General features: G+C 41.7%; 1 protein-coding gene across 1 annotated transcript; it reads right to left on the bottom strand.

Moving 5' to 3' along the window:
- Positions 1-11,143: 11,143 nt before the first annotated feature.
- EDDM3B (epididymal protein 3B) lies at positions 11,144-14,137 on the bottom strand. The gene is made up of 2 exons (XM_006218137.4): positions 13,994-14,137; positions 11,144-12,443 (listed from the first exon to the last, which is right to left on the bottom strand). Exon 2 carries the CDS (start codon positions 12,423-12,425, stop codon positions 11,985-11,987), a length of 441 nt encoding a protein of 146 aa, XP_006218199.1. The 5' UTR covers positions 12,426-12,443; positions 13,994-14,137; the 3' UTR covers positions 11,144-11,984.
- Positions 14,138-15,514: the final 1,377 nt, after the last annotated feature.

The raw sequence follows: 15,514 nt of genomic DNA, 5'->3' as shown, positions 1-15,514 counted from the left end.
GTGAGTCACAGGCTGATGCCAAGTGATGAGTTCCAAGTTCTTTTGTGAGGTTTTGTTTTATTGTTTATGTGGAGTTTCTGACACTCAAGATGGCCTCAACCCTTAGCACACTGGTCAGTTTGGGCATGTGATACCATTTCATTTTTGTCCAATTGCTTGGTCATACTGTTTCTTGTGACTCCCTCTGTCCTTTTCACACCAGTCATAAGGACCTCTATTTTTTGAACAAGTCCTAAATTTTCTGTATCTTCTGACAGGAAAGATTTCCCAAGACTTGGAAATGGACAAAAGAGGTTACTGGGAGTCCTGTCACTGGAGTGTGAGGATTTATCCAGCAGACCCACAGAGGATGAGCAGTTACTGTGCAGGGTAGCCCTGCAGGGTAGAAATTAACTTGTAAAAAACTGATAACAATGCATATATTTACTGTTCACAACAATGCAAATGAATTTAGTGCAGCAGAGACTATCATTTTCTGTAAAGCAAGAGAACATTTGAACTGTTTTTAGCATCTTACTGATTTCCTCATTAGTTAATGAGTTGAATAAAATGGATTTATTTATCAGTTTATTCGATGACATGAGTTTATTTTTTAAAACTTTCATGAGAGCCACAGTTTTAACTTAAAAAATTTATTCTTTAACATTTGATATGTTTACAGGTATTATTTCTTCTTTCTGGAATATCCTTTCTCACCTCATCTGCTTGGTTGCTTACCCATCTTTCTAGGCTGTGCTTGAAACAGCAGGACCCTGTAGGGCCATCCCTGCTGCAAATCCTTTCTGTGCCCCCCATTCCTTGATGTAGGAAATAAGTTTCTTTTAGCCTCCTTGACCTTCCTTGAGTTCCAAAGGGCAGATTCAAGCAGTTGCTAATCAGGGAAGGGAGGGAATGCAGAGACAGGGGAGGAAGAGTCAAGAAATAATAGAGCAGTCTTGGGCCAGGGGCCTGGTTCCTCCTCAAGGAATATATAACAATATCTTTCAGTCCTTCTGCAGGAACTAGGGCCCCCACCCAGGTGGAGGATGGTAACTTCAAGCTGAGCACAAGATTCCTGGAACAGGCCCTATTACCTCTCTTCCTACCAATCAGAAGAAAGTCCCACACACTGCAGCCGTACCCCCAAATTTTCCCTATAAAAGCTTTTCCCGTAAAAGCAGCAGTAAATCTTCGTGTTTTGAGCAGGAGCTACCTGTCCAACTTGCTTGGCTCTGCAATACACCTTTCTCTGCTCCAAAATCTGATCTTTCAGTGTGTTTGACCTCACTGTGCATTAGATACATGAACTTTTGTTTGGTTACATTCTCAAATATCCTCTCCTGAGCTGTCCCCCCTCCAAGCACAGAGCAGCTCTCCCAGCCTTAAGATGATCAGGCCTTACTAGCACTCACTATTCCATTTTATTGTTAAATTATAAATATACCGAAGTATAATTGAAGGGTAAATTTGGCTAAAAGACTTCAGATCTGCTATCTCACTCTTCTCTTTGTTCCTGCTGTTCAAAGCAGGATGACTTACTAACCGCACATTTACACAATGTTTTCCTGTCCTTCCTCCTAATTGTGTTCTAATTTGAGCTCCCTGCTGGCTTTCAGGGAAGGGTCTCTTTGGGTCAGGGCAGGGAAGGGTAATTTGACTTATTTATTTGGTGGATGTACTAGGGATTGAACCCAGGACCTCATGCATGCTAGGCATGCCCTTTACCACCAAACTAACTTTCCTTCTTGTAATTGAGTTGGAATTTCTCTGTAGAGCAAATTGCCTTACAGGTACTCATAAGATCATATGAGGGGGAACAAGAAAGCATGCCTCCTATATCTGGAATGGAAATTTAGGAACTTTGATGGTAGGTATGTTGCTGTAAGATCAACCTCTGAACCTAAGGAGCTGAATGACTGAGAGACAAAATCCTGGAGCTTAGAAGAAAAGAGACAGCTTTATTACTTTGCTGGGAAAAGGAGACTGACAGCAGGCTAGTGCCTAGAAAACTGTGAACACACCTTGGGGGTGGGGGGGGGTGGGGTGAGGTGGTAAATCGCCATAGTTCAAACAATAAAGCATGGATCACAGTCAACAGAATCATTTTCTCATCAGAAGACTTAGGATGGCATCATGATACCTCTCACTGACCAATTCTATAGAGGCCAGCAGTTGTCACTTTTTTCCAACTCTTTATCTCCTAAGCACTCAAGACGTGGTCTTCTTGGTATTTAGCCTACTTTATAAGGTTCCAGTTCTATGACCTTCTCCCTGAAGATCTACTCAGAGATTGAGAATAATTATAGGTTTTGATTACTGGAACCAAGTAGAAACAGTCAGATCAGTAGCTTTAGTGTTAACAATGGGCCTGGAGCTGTGAGCAGTCAGGTGTTTTGACCATTGGAAGGCAAATATAGGAATAAGCAATATGTTAGCCCAAATGTGTCCATTTTATTAATCCTCCTTCAGGTGTAAAATATTTTATGGCTGGTAAAACCAGATTTCTTCAATATTTGAGGGGAAGGATTTAAGGATTGTAACATGCAAAGTTCACAAAGCAAGATGGGATAGAAATTTTCTCAGGATACAGGACAAAAGGGAAAGATGGTACAGCAAGCCACCTCTTCCTTTGCCCGTGGCATACCCACTCAGCATCAGCAGCATGGATGTGAATCAGAGTGCTGTGTTAGATCAGAAATAAACTTTGTGTAACAGGATTTATTGAGTCATCATAATTTTGGTGCATGTTGTGAAAATATCTATCTTCAAATAAGACTTTTGAATAATGTCTTTGTTCCAGATAATGCAGACTCCTAAGAAATGGGCTGTAACAGGTGGCCAATGAAACCTGAAGTTTTGGAAACTAGAGTATCCCTACTTTAATATAAATTACTTTGGGACCACCAATTCTAGATGGTAAAATGAGTTTTGACTAGTTTTAATGATACCATTTGCAGTTAGGTGCATATGTGTGGTATTTATATTGTAGCCTCTAGACCAATGGACATAAACTTCTATTAGAATTTGATTAAAGCCATCGATTTGCTGTCCAAAAATGGAAACATACCAAAATGAATTCATACACTTTCAGTGGGTTCATGGACATCTTGAATTCCCCAGGTTATAAGCAGCTGTTCTAGAGAACATGACTCCCTTGACTGCATGGAAACTGGCTTTTTCATCCTTCTATTGCTTATCATTATTGCATTTACCACATAGTAGACATTCTACAAATTCTGTTGAAAAGGTGAATACATAAATGAATGAATAAATGCATATGAGAAAAAAATTAATGACACAGAAGAGTGTCTGGTAAGTACCAAATGTATGTCATAAATGAGGTCAGAGGAAGTGATCACTGTGAACTGAGCCAAGGGCTTCTCAATGGCCATGAGACTGAACTGGAATGTAAACAGAGGGCAGATTGTCATCAAGTAGCATCAAGAAAGAAGTTTCTATGGGTGGAATGTGCATGGCCTATTTCTGGAACTGCTAAGATGATTCCTATTAAGAGAATAAGTTAAGTGAGTGACAGGAGATGAGCTTAGAGAGGTTGGCAGAAATCAGATTATGATGATTATGTGCTTGAAACTGAGGAGGACTTTTCAGGACCCTCCTGGGCACAAAAGCCTTTCTGTTTCTTCTTTGTAGGTCTTCCCTGAGCCCCAAAGGTCATATTCGAACAGTTACTAATTAGGGAAGTGAAAGAATACAGAAAGGAAGGAAATGCAGTCAAGAAACAGTAGTGCAAAGCAGATTCCTAGTTCCTCCTCAAGAGATATACATAGCAATGTAACTTTTAGTTCTTCTACAGGAACCAAGACCCCACCCAGGCGGAAGTTGGCAACTTCAAGCTGAGCGCAAGATTCCTGGAACACCACCCTGTTGCATCAGCACCAACCAACCAGAAGAAATTCACACATCCTACAACCCTCACCCCAAATTTTGCCTTTAAAAACTCTTTCCTGACAACAATCAGAGAGTACAGGTCTTTTGAGTATGAGTCAGGTCTTTCGTGCCTCTTCATACTCCTTGTTTGGCCCTGCAATAAAACTTTCTCTGCCCCAAATTCTAACGTTTCAGTTTGTTTGGCCTCACTGTGCATCAGGCACATGACCTTGGGTTCAACCACATGCTGGGCTAAAGAAAGGTAATATTTCCTGTAGGATTGGCACCGAGTATGAATGCAGATCCTGAAATTTGGATGGCATGGTCATTGAAGTGATGTTGGGATCACAAACATTGCAGATAGAGTTTATCCACTGGGGTTTTTTTGGGTTGCAAGCACCACAAACCCATTTGAGCTAACTTGAGGGGAGGAATTTTAAGTGGTAGAGTGATAGAGATTTATTGGAAGAATCGGAGAGAGTTTCACACTTGACAATATACAGCAAAAGGGTCAGCCTTTGGAAATAGCTGGAACCCAAGAATCTTAGGTGAGCTGTAAAACAGGGCCTAATGGGCAAGAATCCACTTCAACATCAAAAAATCTTTGCATCACTACTTGACATTCAGACTCTGAGGACAATGTAGGGGGAAGAAAAGAAATCTTTTCCTTTAGCCTTCGTTTTGTAACTAGGGACTCTTTAACAAAAGATAGGTTAACAGGAGAAAAATAAACTAAAATTTATTAGCATTAATTTTATATATATGAGAAACTCAGGGCAACTCAGAGTAACTCAAAGAGATGATTAGAACTTGGGCTTACATTCCATCTTCAGCTAAAACAAAGAAGAATGTGGGGGAGGCAAATTATGGTAATATGACTAGGAAAATGTATAGTAAACAAGGGTAGGACTTATATACAGATCTAAGTCTTTGCCTTCTCCATTGATAAGAGTTTCTTATGATTTAGAGTTATCTTTTTCTTCCTGGACAGAGAGAGAAACACCCTTACAAACAGAGATTTCCTTTGTAACTGTAAATTTCCTTATAACATACTAATTTATACTTTACTTTCAGAGCTTCTCCTTTATCTGGTGTTTCTCAAATTAATCCTTATGTCAGAGAGGCATATTCTGGTCTCCCACAAGAAAGAGTCCATTTAGCTTATGTTGGATCTCATTAATATTGTTCGGCTCAGCAGAGGAGATTGAGAACTTTAATGGACAACCCCATCAATAACACACACAAAAAGGGGGAAGGGTAGTTCCCTAAGGGAAATGGATAGTTCCCTATCCAAATAGGGGAAGTGGATGTCAGAAATCTATGCAAAAACACAAGGCTATTTTGCTATGTTGCTCTGAAATAAATAGCCTGCCAGATTTTTCTCCAGCAAAGATGGGTTTGTTTGAGATCCACAAAGAATTGCAATTCAGGGCCTGCAACTAAGCAGATAGGGAAATCTGTAAAAGATTTTGCAGCAAAGGCAGAGGGACAAAGTAAAAAAGCTGCTTTCTTTCTCAAAAGAGGAAAAGAAAGGAAAGTGCTCCATCAGGAAGAAGGGAAGGAAAATACTCAAGTGGTGAGCTGTCAGCCAAGTTGGCCAGTAGAGACAGCTAGGGCCCAGGTTGGGCCATGTGGATTTTCATGGGAAGCTTCTGCCATCACAAGGTGTGATTCCATCCAGGTGTGATGGAATCATTCAGCTCTTGTATGGGCTTTTCCAGTGGTTGTGATGGCAATCATCAACTGTCATGGCACTGGTGGATGTGTCATTTAGTGAGCTAATACATTTCAATGAGCATATAATGAGACTCAAGTTCCACTGGAAGTCAAATTCTCTGCCATTTTGGGCTCCCTGGGTTCTAACAAGATCTTATTTCTTCTCTTTGCAGCTACCTCCAGAGTCTCAGAAAAGGGAAATTGGTTTCTATTCAAGGGAAGGGCAGGGGTATGGTCTTAGAGGCAACAGCCTTAAAAACAGAAAGGAAAGTTGCTTTTAACCAGAATGCCTACCATCTGGTGGACCCAACATCCTCCCAAAAAGCCATCTCTGAAAATTCTTTTTAGTCATGAAAATTTGAAAAGGAAATGAGTGAGTAATCTCAGTTAATCGTTGAGAAAGTTGGTCAGAGACGTTGCCATCCCCCAATGCCTGCAGGCTTGTCCTTATCAACTGCTTAAGCCTGCTCTTCTGTGACTCAGGGAGGCCTGGGAGACTTTTCTATAAGTAAAAGGCAGGAGTTTGGGGGTTGGGTACAGTGTCCTTCTCAGTATCACAACCGTGGAGAGCCATGCACAAGTCCCTGCACAGCAAGGGAAGGAGAGTGACTGCTTTAATAGAGAGGAAAAGGAAGTTGAGTGGGTTGTACTAAAAGAAGAGTCCATGGTTTTCATTGGCTGAGTCCTTACCAGGAAAGAACGTCTTCCTATCGGGCTCTGCTATGGTCATAGGGTGTAAGAGCTCCCCCTTCTGGTCTTCCAACTCAATTTAAATGACGTTTCTGTTTGTTAATTTTTTACAACTAATTGCATTTAAATTTGTTTTCTTCCAAGCAGACTCATAGACATAGAATACAAACTTGTGGTCGCCAACGGGCCGGGGGTCGGGGAGGCGGTGGGAAGGGACAGACTGGGATTTCAAAATGTAGACTAGATAAACAAGATTATACTGTATAGCACATTGAAATACATACAAGATCTTATCGTAGCTCACAGCATAAAAAAAAATGTGACAATGAATATATATATATGTTCATGTATAACTGAAAAATTGTGCTCTACACTGGAATTTGACACAACATTGTAAAATGACTATAACTCCATTAAAAAATGTTAAAAAAAATTTATTTTCTTCCTATACACTTTTGAACCACCATCTTTTAACTCTTTAATGAAAGCAACTTTTAAAGAGTTTTTTTAATGAGGTATTTCTGAATACTTACTGTAGGAGAGCTGAATAGATCATCCTAAAATATGACTATAAGAACCAGAATATGTGACCCCAAAATATGTCACTACATTTTGAAGTATAGTTTATCAAGTGAGAAAAGTAATCAGTATTTCCCATATGTCAATTGATCATTCATGAAGAATTGATACAGGAAGAAATGGGGTACAGGGCGATGGCTGTGTCCCATGTCTCAGTTGAGTCCCTGGGTTTTACCCCGCTGAGTGAGAGTTCTTGGCTTTGCGAGCCAAGTGAGTCATAGTAGAGTGAAAGCAGATTTCTTCAGAGAGACAGAGTGCAGGCTGTCTCATAAAGCAAGAGAAAGGCCCAGGAGATACACATTGCATAGGCAGAATGGGGCCCATGTTACTCAGAAGGGAGAATGGCCGACTCAGAGCATGGGACTGGCTCGGAAAAATGAGATAGGTCACAAGGTGTAGGGGTTGTTAGTTTTTCTGGGCTCAGTAACTTCATATGCTAACAAGTGGGAGGATTATTCCAACTACTTTGGGGAAGGGGCTGGGAGTCCCAAGAACTGGGCCACCACCCACTTTTTGACCTTTTATGCTCAGCCTTGAAACTATCATGGCACCTGTGGGAGTTCCATTTAGCAGCTATTGTATTTCAACTGAAGGAGAATTAATAAAATGGCCGCACTTAGGCTAACAGATTGCTTATTCTTATGCTTGCCCTTAAAATGGTCAACTGACCGGTTGGTACTCACAGTCCTAGGCCCATTGTTAAAACTAAAGCTATTGATCTTACTGTTTCTACTTTATTCCAGTAATTGAAAATAATAATCAGCTTGATCTCTGAGTCCTTCTCCAAGGAAAGGTCAGAGGACTGTAACCTTACAAAATAGCCTGAATTACAAAAAAGACCACACCTTGAGTGCTTACGATATAAAGAGATCTAACCACTGGCCTCTAGAGAATTGGTCACCTGGAGGCATCATGTTCCCGTTCTAAGTCTTCTGTTGAGAAAATGATTCTGTTGATTGTTATCAGTGCTTTATTGTTTGAGCTATGGCTGTATAACCACCCTACCCCATCTCCAAAGTGGGTTCACAGTTTTGAAGGCACTAGCCTGCTGTGAGTCCCCTTTGCCCAGCAAAGCAATAAAATTGCCTCTTTTCTTCCAAGCTCCAAGACCTTGTCTCTGGGTTATTTGGCTTGTCAGGGATGGGGGCCGATCTTTCAGCAACACAATGACCATATATTGAAGCTCAAGGTCTACTGGGAATTAAATCTTCCACCATCTTGGTGCTAATTGTTCTGTCATTGTTTTAATGATTGTGCCCTGCCCACGTTCCTCCTGTCTAAGAACTACTGGTTTAACACTAATCTCTTGTGAGTTTGGTTGGTATAGGTCATCATCTCCCAGGTATCTGCTCATCCCCTGGTGCACTGAAATACTGCAAAGCTGAGGAGATGCCTTTGGAACATGATGACCAACCTACATTCACTGCTACTTGTTGAGGTCAGTGTTCTAGGAAGGTGTTTTGGGGTAGGAAAATTTTTCCCTTTTCCCCTTCTAGGTTATTTGGCTGGTCTAATAATTAAACTGATATGACAGATTGACAGGGCAGAAACAAACAGAAGTTTAATACCATGTATAATACATGGCAGAGACCCAGGAAAACTGAGTAACTCACTACAATGGCAGCGAATGCCATCACCTTAAATATGGTCCTGAGCTAAAAGGAGATGTTGGGGGTGGGGAATCAATGGGAGGTGACCAGGAAAAGCACAGCACACAAGGATAAATTTGTTTTGCTGATTGATCATGGTCTTCTCCACCTTTAAGTTTCCAGAGAAGGTATCATCCTCCTCTTCCTAGTACAATAGGAAGACACCCTTACAAATGGAGATTCCTCTTTCACATGTAAATGTCTCTTGCAAAAGGGTAACTTCTATTTGGTTTTCAGAGCTCCTCCAATACGAGTTGTTTCTTTAAAAAATAACCAGCCTAAAATAATCCTTATGCTGAAGAGACACATTTTGGGATGGAAAATCCTGCTCCCTTCCAGTGTGCAGTCACCTAATTTAAAATGTTGATAGCTTTTAGACAGGAAGGAAGGGCAGGGCATGGCCGTTAAAGAAATGACACAGCAGTTAGCACCAAGATGGCAGAAAAGTCAACTCCCAATAGACTTTGAGGACCAAGAAGATGGGAGACTTGACTTCCAGTAGAACCTGAGCTTCATTATATGCTCAGCATGGTAAGTGGCACCAGGAGAGTTCCGAGGCTAACCAGGAAAGGTCAAAGAGAGGGCAGTGGCCCAATTCTTGGGAATCCCTGCCCCTTCCCCAAAGTAGTTGGAATAATCTTCCCACTTGTTAGCATCTTAAATAACCGAGTACATAAAAACTAGCAACACTCTCCCTTCCTTGCCTTCTGAGATGGCCAGCATTCTGTCCATGGAGTGGGTATTTCTCTGAATAAATCTACCTTTACTCAGATAAGGCTTGCTCTAGAACTCTTTCCTGTGTGAAGCCAAGGATCCTCACTTGGCAGGGTGCATCCCAGGGAATCAATGGAGACCTGGGACACCACATCCTCTCATGTCCCGTTTTCCAATATCACTTTGGTCAGCTTCCTAATTGTTTCAGGGCTGAAGTCATTCAATAATGTGGGAGACTGAAGAACACAAGGTCCTTTAATGTTCAGTGTTTCTCCTCTACATAACTTATCCAAGGCAAAATTATATGATGTGAACATTTCCCCTACTCTGTGTCTCTATCCCCAAGTTAGCAAACAGGATTTCGTGGTTCCTAGTTACTTGTGTTCTCAACATTTCTTTCTCGAATTTGCTTACTCTTCCTTCCAACAAAATTTAAATCTTAAGCCCCATTGTTAAGGAGAATTTTATTTAAAAATCCTCTAACCCTACACTTTATCTCTGCTGAGTGAAAATGGTTATTATCAGATAAACTCATTGTGCTCATATCTTCTACCTAATACATTATTCATCAGAAAACATAATGTCTTAACCCACCTTTATTTATATATATATATAATTTTTTAAAGAATCGTGTTATGCTTCGTGGATAAAACTGAGAACTTAAGCCCAGAAGACAGCTTCTCAGAGAGCCCTGAGGGACTGCTCCAAAGAGGTAAAGGAGGAGCCAGATAATACGGGAGTTTTGTAGCAAAAACCAGGTAGTCGGAACATCAAAAGATTACTGTTAATTAAAGAGAACAAAACATCTCAAGTTAATAAATTTAGTGCTTTTCTATGTATGGGAAGATGCAAGAGATTGGGCTGATTGAAATCAGTCCTTTGATAAGCACCTTAACTGTCTAGGGCCAGTATCCTGCTTTTATCCATCCTGAATCCCCTCAGGGGGCACCTTTGGTGGTGGCCTCAGTGGCTGATGGCTTGTTGGCATCACAATCATTGTTACTGATTTGGCAGGCAATATTTTTCATCCACAGTGCCTCCCCTTGGTCATAAACTTGCCCAAAGTTTGGGAGGTTCTCCATGACCAAATTTGCCCCTCAGTACTTGGAAGGCTCATTCGTAGACCAGGTAAACATCCTGTTAATAGAACACTCACTTTGCTGATCTTTTTTGATTAGACCCTGTTGATAATCTAAAAAATCTCTAGATCACCTCCTTTACTAGTCTATTATGATCCAGGAACTGTTTTCTCCTGTTGATTCTTCCCATAACTAGAGTCGAACTAGTATAATTATTCTTTTGTATGTGTGTGTATCGGGGGGAGGTAAGTTTATTTACTTATTTACATTTTTTGCAGGAAATACTGGGGATTGAACTCAGAACCTCAAGCATGGTAAGCATGTGCTCTACCATTTTGCACTAAACCCTCCTCCACTACAATTAATTACTCTATGTAGAGTTATAAATGTGATCTATTGCATCTTAGAGACATTCTTAATGAATATCAGAGAGGAGATGATTGATAGGCACTTGCCATGTTTGTTTTGTCAAAATCAAAATTGAAATACCAAGTCAAAGGTTGAGAAAGGAAGAAAATCAGTGTTGAGTGAGCACCTGCTATGACTCAGGAACATGCCACATATTTTATACTTAGTCAGCTCTGCCCACACCCACCAGTCTGGATGGAATTCAGTCACTGCAATCAACCCTTAGGTCACAACTTTTCCCCAGTTTAGCACATAAACAGTCATACTTTCATCAGACACATAAGTCTATCACACATCTTTGACACACGCATATAACACACCTTAAGTCTACACGCAGCACATCCAAGCATAAACTCTATCACACACAACGTAACACCTTCACTAATCACACAGCACATACTCTGCACACATAACATAGAAATTTCCACACACATTGGGATGATACAATTTATTTAGAAAAGGGAAGATCATTTAGCTTGGGAAGGCATGAAGAGAGTCAGTATCAGGAGAATTTCCGCATTAGTCAAAAAGTGGTGTCATGTGAGCTGAATCTTTTTTTAAAATGTGGCAGTAAATCAGGTAAATAAGGATGGAAGGGTATTCCAGGCAGAGGAATAACATAGGAAAAGTTCTGATAGCAAGAAACAAAGTGAAACCTGTTGGAGGACCTGGTGAGCTGGTGCGTTTGCAGTAAAAGAATTTACCAAGGACTACGAGGCGTTAAGAACAAAGGGAAAGTTGAATAGATATACTGCTACAGGCAACAGCGGGCCACACAGATGAGAGGTGCCTGAGTGAGCACCGAGGCTGAATGTGCAGGGTCTTTCACTGGGGAGAAGGGGGCTGTGAACACAAGGAGTAGGGGCTGCATGATCATTTCATGCACAGGTACCTGACTGGTTGTGAGATCTGTCGGAAGCTACTCTGAATAATAAGATGTACAACTCTGATAAGGGCAGGAGATGGGCTATGTCCTGGGGTGCTTAGTTTTCGTAGGGTAAAAACATGTATCAGGAGGAGATGTTTTTATCCTGCTGAAATGCAGGTATGCGAAGGGTCCTGCAGTTGGGAGTGGGGGTTAAGGTGTCAGTCGGCTCCAGGAACATGGAGAACCCAAGAGCGGGGGTTTTTATGAACTTTCGAGAGCGCCAGCTGGCTCCACAAAACATAACTCTAAGTAGTTGGAAAATATTGGCAGACAAATGCAAGGGCTATTGAGGGAGGCAGAGGACACCACTTGGGAAGCACTGAACACTCAAAGCTGCGGACGTGGGTAGAATTTTTAGTTGCTGACATCCTCTAACAGCCACGTGTCCTCTATACTATCAACATAACCATTCATGCTACAGTGGAATTCAATGTAGCTGTAGCTCTTGTAATCTTTGTAGTTATTTTTGTTATTCTCCCGGTAGCACTTCAGCGTTTTGAAGGGATATTGGGACCATATGTAGACATTTCGGTAGCGACCTCTCCAGTTCCTGCGGCATACGTTCTCAATTTTGTGCCATAAGGTATAGATGAAGATGTGGTAGTTCTTGTCTTTGGGAACATCTCTTTCCCTCATAAGATCGTTGCATTTGTACTTCCTGAATTCCCAGTTTGTGTTCAGGTGGTGCTGTTTCATGAATTCCCTCCAGGAGAGGTTCTTGCTGTGTACAAAGAGCCCACATAGGGGGAACAGCAGGGCCAAGAGAGGGCCCAGGACCTTTAGAGCAGATGCCATTTCAGTCACCAGGGCCACCTGTGTGTCCACAGGGAAGAGAGAGGAAAGCATTATCTCAACACTGCCCTAAGAGCTGAACTCTACTTAAAATTCTTTTCCCTGTCAATGTAGGTACTGGGACCCAATTTTGCCATCTGATTCCCAGGCTAGAAGATGGTAAGTCTCATTAGAAAATAAAGTTTGTAAGAACTGAAAGTGTGCTAGAGCCTGAGTAAGACAAACACAAAGTTGTAAAAAATAATAATCATAGATAATATTTATTTTGAGAATTCCAAGCACCTCCTCCCTTCAACACCACCTCCTCTCTTCAACATGAACTGAGAACCCAATCACCCTCTAGCTAGCTGTTTTGAAGTCCAGATCAATTCTCAGAAGGGCATGTGTCCTAAAGAAAATGATCTTTTAAGCTTTATGTCTGTGACATGGAAAGGGCTGTCTCCTTTTAAGGGGACACAGAAGATGAGTAGAGATTTGGGAGATGTTTTCCAGCAGAAAGGCTTTCGTTCCCTGAAATCCTAGGCTGCAACTACACTGACTCAGCAAGATGGTGCTTACGGGGTCTCGACTGCCTTCTAACACTTCCCCAAAGCCTGTGTGAAACACACCATCACTTCTGACGACCCATGTCCCTTCTCAGAGGCCATATCCCCAATTATCATCATCATAAATGGTCTTACTTTGTTGTTAAGAATGTCATCATAAAGGAATTCCAGTTATGAAATATTGTTCTAATCAATCAAGGACCAAGATTGAAACCGTCCTCATAGACTTACTCTCCTGTAAATTAGGGCGTAGACATAGTTGAAAAAGTCTCCCTTTAAACCAGCTCTCTGCCCTCACTTACCATGAGCAGTGTACCTGGCCCTATGGAATCTCCAACCTGATTCTCAGCTCTCTAAGGGTGTGTCCTCAAATAAGCCTAATAAAGGCTTCCTCACAGATCTGTGAGAGTCTAGTAAGATACATGCATTGAGAACATTTCTGAGAATGTCAAGTACTACATCAGGCCCAGAAGGAGGGGTAGGCACTTTCTCATTTGTGACACAAAGGGGCCAAGCAGGATGAGAAGACCAGGATTCAGGCTCTTTCAATGTACAGTCAGCTCTCCGTATCCACCTGTTCTGCAGCCAGGGACTCAGCCAACCACAGCCGCAGATCAAAAATGTTCCAAAAACAGCCACGAAGTTCCAAAAAGTAAACCTTGAATTTACTGTGAGCTGGCAACTATTTACGTAGCATTGACATTGCATTTATAAAACATTTGTATTAGGTATTATAAGTAATGAAACAATGATTTACAGTATACAGGAGGATACAAGGGAAGATGGTACTATTCTCAGGAAGATCAGAGAGGAAGTAGGGAGGGGCAGGGAGAAGAGCAGGGGAAGGCTGCTAGGACTGTTTCAGTGAGATCAATGCTAGGTTGAATCCAGGTCTTTGCTTCTTACCAGTTGGATCACTGTCCATTCTTAACTCCACCATCTAGAAGTCCAGTCAAGCCCCTTGCAGTGTTCCCGGGCCTTTCCCTTTAAGAATCCTCAGCACCCACCCTTCTAACCGTAACTCACCTAATTTAGATCCAACAATCCAGTCACTGGTGGTAGTGGGGATCAGTATGCGGATCTGAAGAGAAGAGAGTCTGTGTCTTTCCCTTTTCCTTAGCACCAAGACGCCTGCAGCAGTGAAGGAAGGACTAGCAGCGGGAGGTGCAGCACTCCAGTGGATTGGCAGTGCTGTGGCGGTGGGAGGAGGGGACAGCCTTACTAAGAGAACCAGTTCCCATATCTTCTCATCTAGAACACTTGGGTTCATTCTGAGAACAGCCTGGAGCAAAAGTGTCAAACATCAAAGACTGATTTGTAGGCACAAAGGAATTGCAAGGCCCCGGATAACCCCAGAGAGGGGTTATCTAGAGTTGTCAGAAGACAACCAGAGAGCTGGCTCCGAAACTCATTTCCCAGCAAACTTCTAGGGGAAAGTCCCTGTAAGGCTAAGCTACGTTCCAATGGAAACCTGAGTGAGGAAAACCACATCTGGAGTTGTAAACTGTGGGACTTCCATTGAGAAGTGAAACAGTATCTAGTCAGGGGTGCAATTTGCAGATAAAGTGAGATTCTCGAATGTGTTTTCTATCAACATATTTCTCCAAGGACTGTTCCTGGCTAAGCCACCTTGATTGGATTTCTCACTGGGCCACCTTGTTATCAGAATGTCATGAAAGGTAACAGATTATGCCACCCCAAGATATGCCTCTCTCAGGGAGCATAATTTGCTTCCTCAAAATGTATATTTTTGGCATGTTGGATTATTTGGACTGAAAAGAATCAAGGCCCAAAAGACTCAGGAAGAACTTTTGACCTTCCTTCTAACTGCCTAAAACAATTGTGGGCAAAGAATGTCACCTGCCATTTCAGTCAACAAAGGATGTTGTGGCCACCAAGCCAGCAGCCATTGCAGCCACCCCAAATGGTGCCCCCTGTGGGGAACTCAGGGTGGAGAGAAACAGAACGTCGGCCCTAGATAGATAAGGTGCGTATCACGGGAATGGTTTTAATAATCTTAGACTCCTGCATCTTCCTACATGTAAAAAAGTGCCAAATTTGTTAACTTGAGATGTGTGGTTTTTCTTTCATTAACAGTAATCTTGCGATGTTCCAACTATTGGGTTGTTTTGGGGTTTTTTTTGCAAAAACTCCTATATATCCTGGCTCCTCCCTTACCTCTTCAGGACAGTCCCTCAGAGTTGTCTGAGAGGCTGTCTCCCAAGCTTAAATACCCAGTAGGTCCAAAGAATAAAACATAATTTTCAACCTTTAGGTTGTGCTTTTTTTTTTTTTTCCAGTCAACAGAATGTTCCAGGAAGAGAGCTATTACCATGGATAATTATAGTATAATATGAACTAGGTATAGCAGACAGGGAAGCAAAGTCTGTTAAAATTACTCTCTGTCCCATTGTCTCTGCAAGGCTCAGCAAATATTTGATTACCAAACATTTGCTCCTTTGATCTTCTGATGAATTGCCTTACTTTCCTTTGCAACATCCTCTTTGTCTATAGCCGAGGATGGTATTTAAAGTGGCTGCTTGAGCC

This window comes from Vicugna pacos, chromosome 6 (assembly GCF_048564905.1).
Source record: "Vicugna pacos chromosome 6, VicPac4, whole genome shotgun sequence".
NCBI classification, from domain to species: domain Eukaryota; kingdom Metazoa; phylum Chordata; class Mammalia; order Artiodactyla; family Camelidae; genus Vicugna; species Vicugna pacos.
This window is presented reverse-complemented; position numbering and strand designations above follow the sequence as displayed.

Excerpts from the sequence above, each read along its gene's own strand:
- EDDM3B (XM_006218137.4), bottom strand. The coding sequence starts at position 12,425 with ATGGCATCTGCTCTAAAGGTCCTGGGCCCTCTCTTGGCCCTGCTGTTC.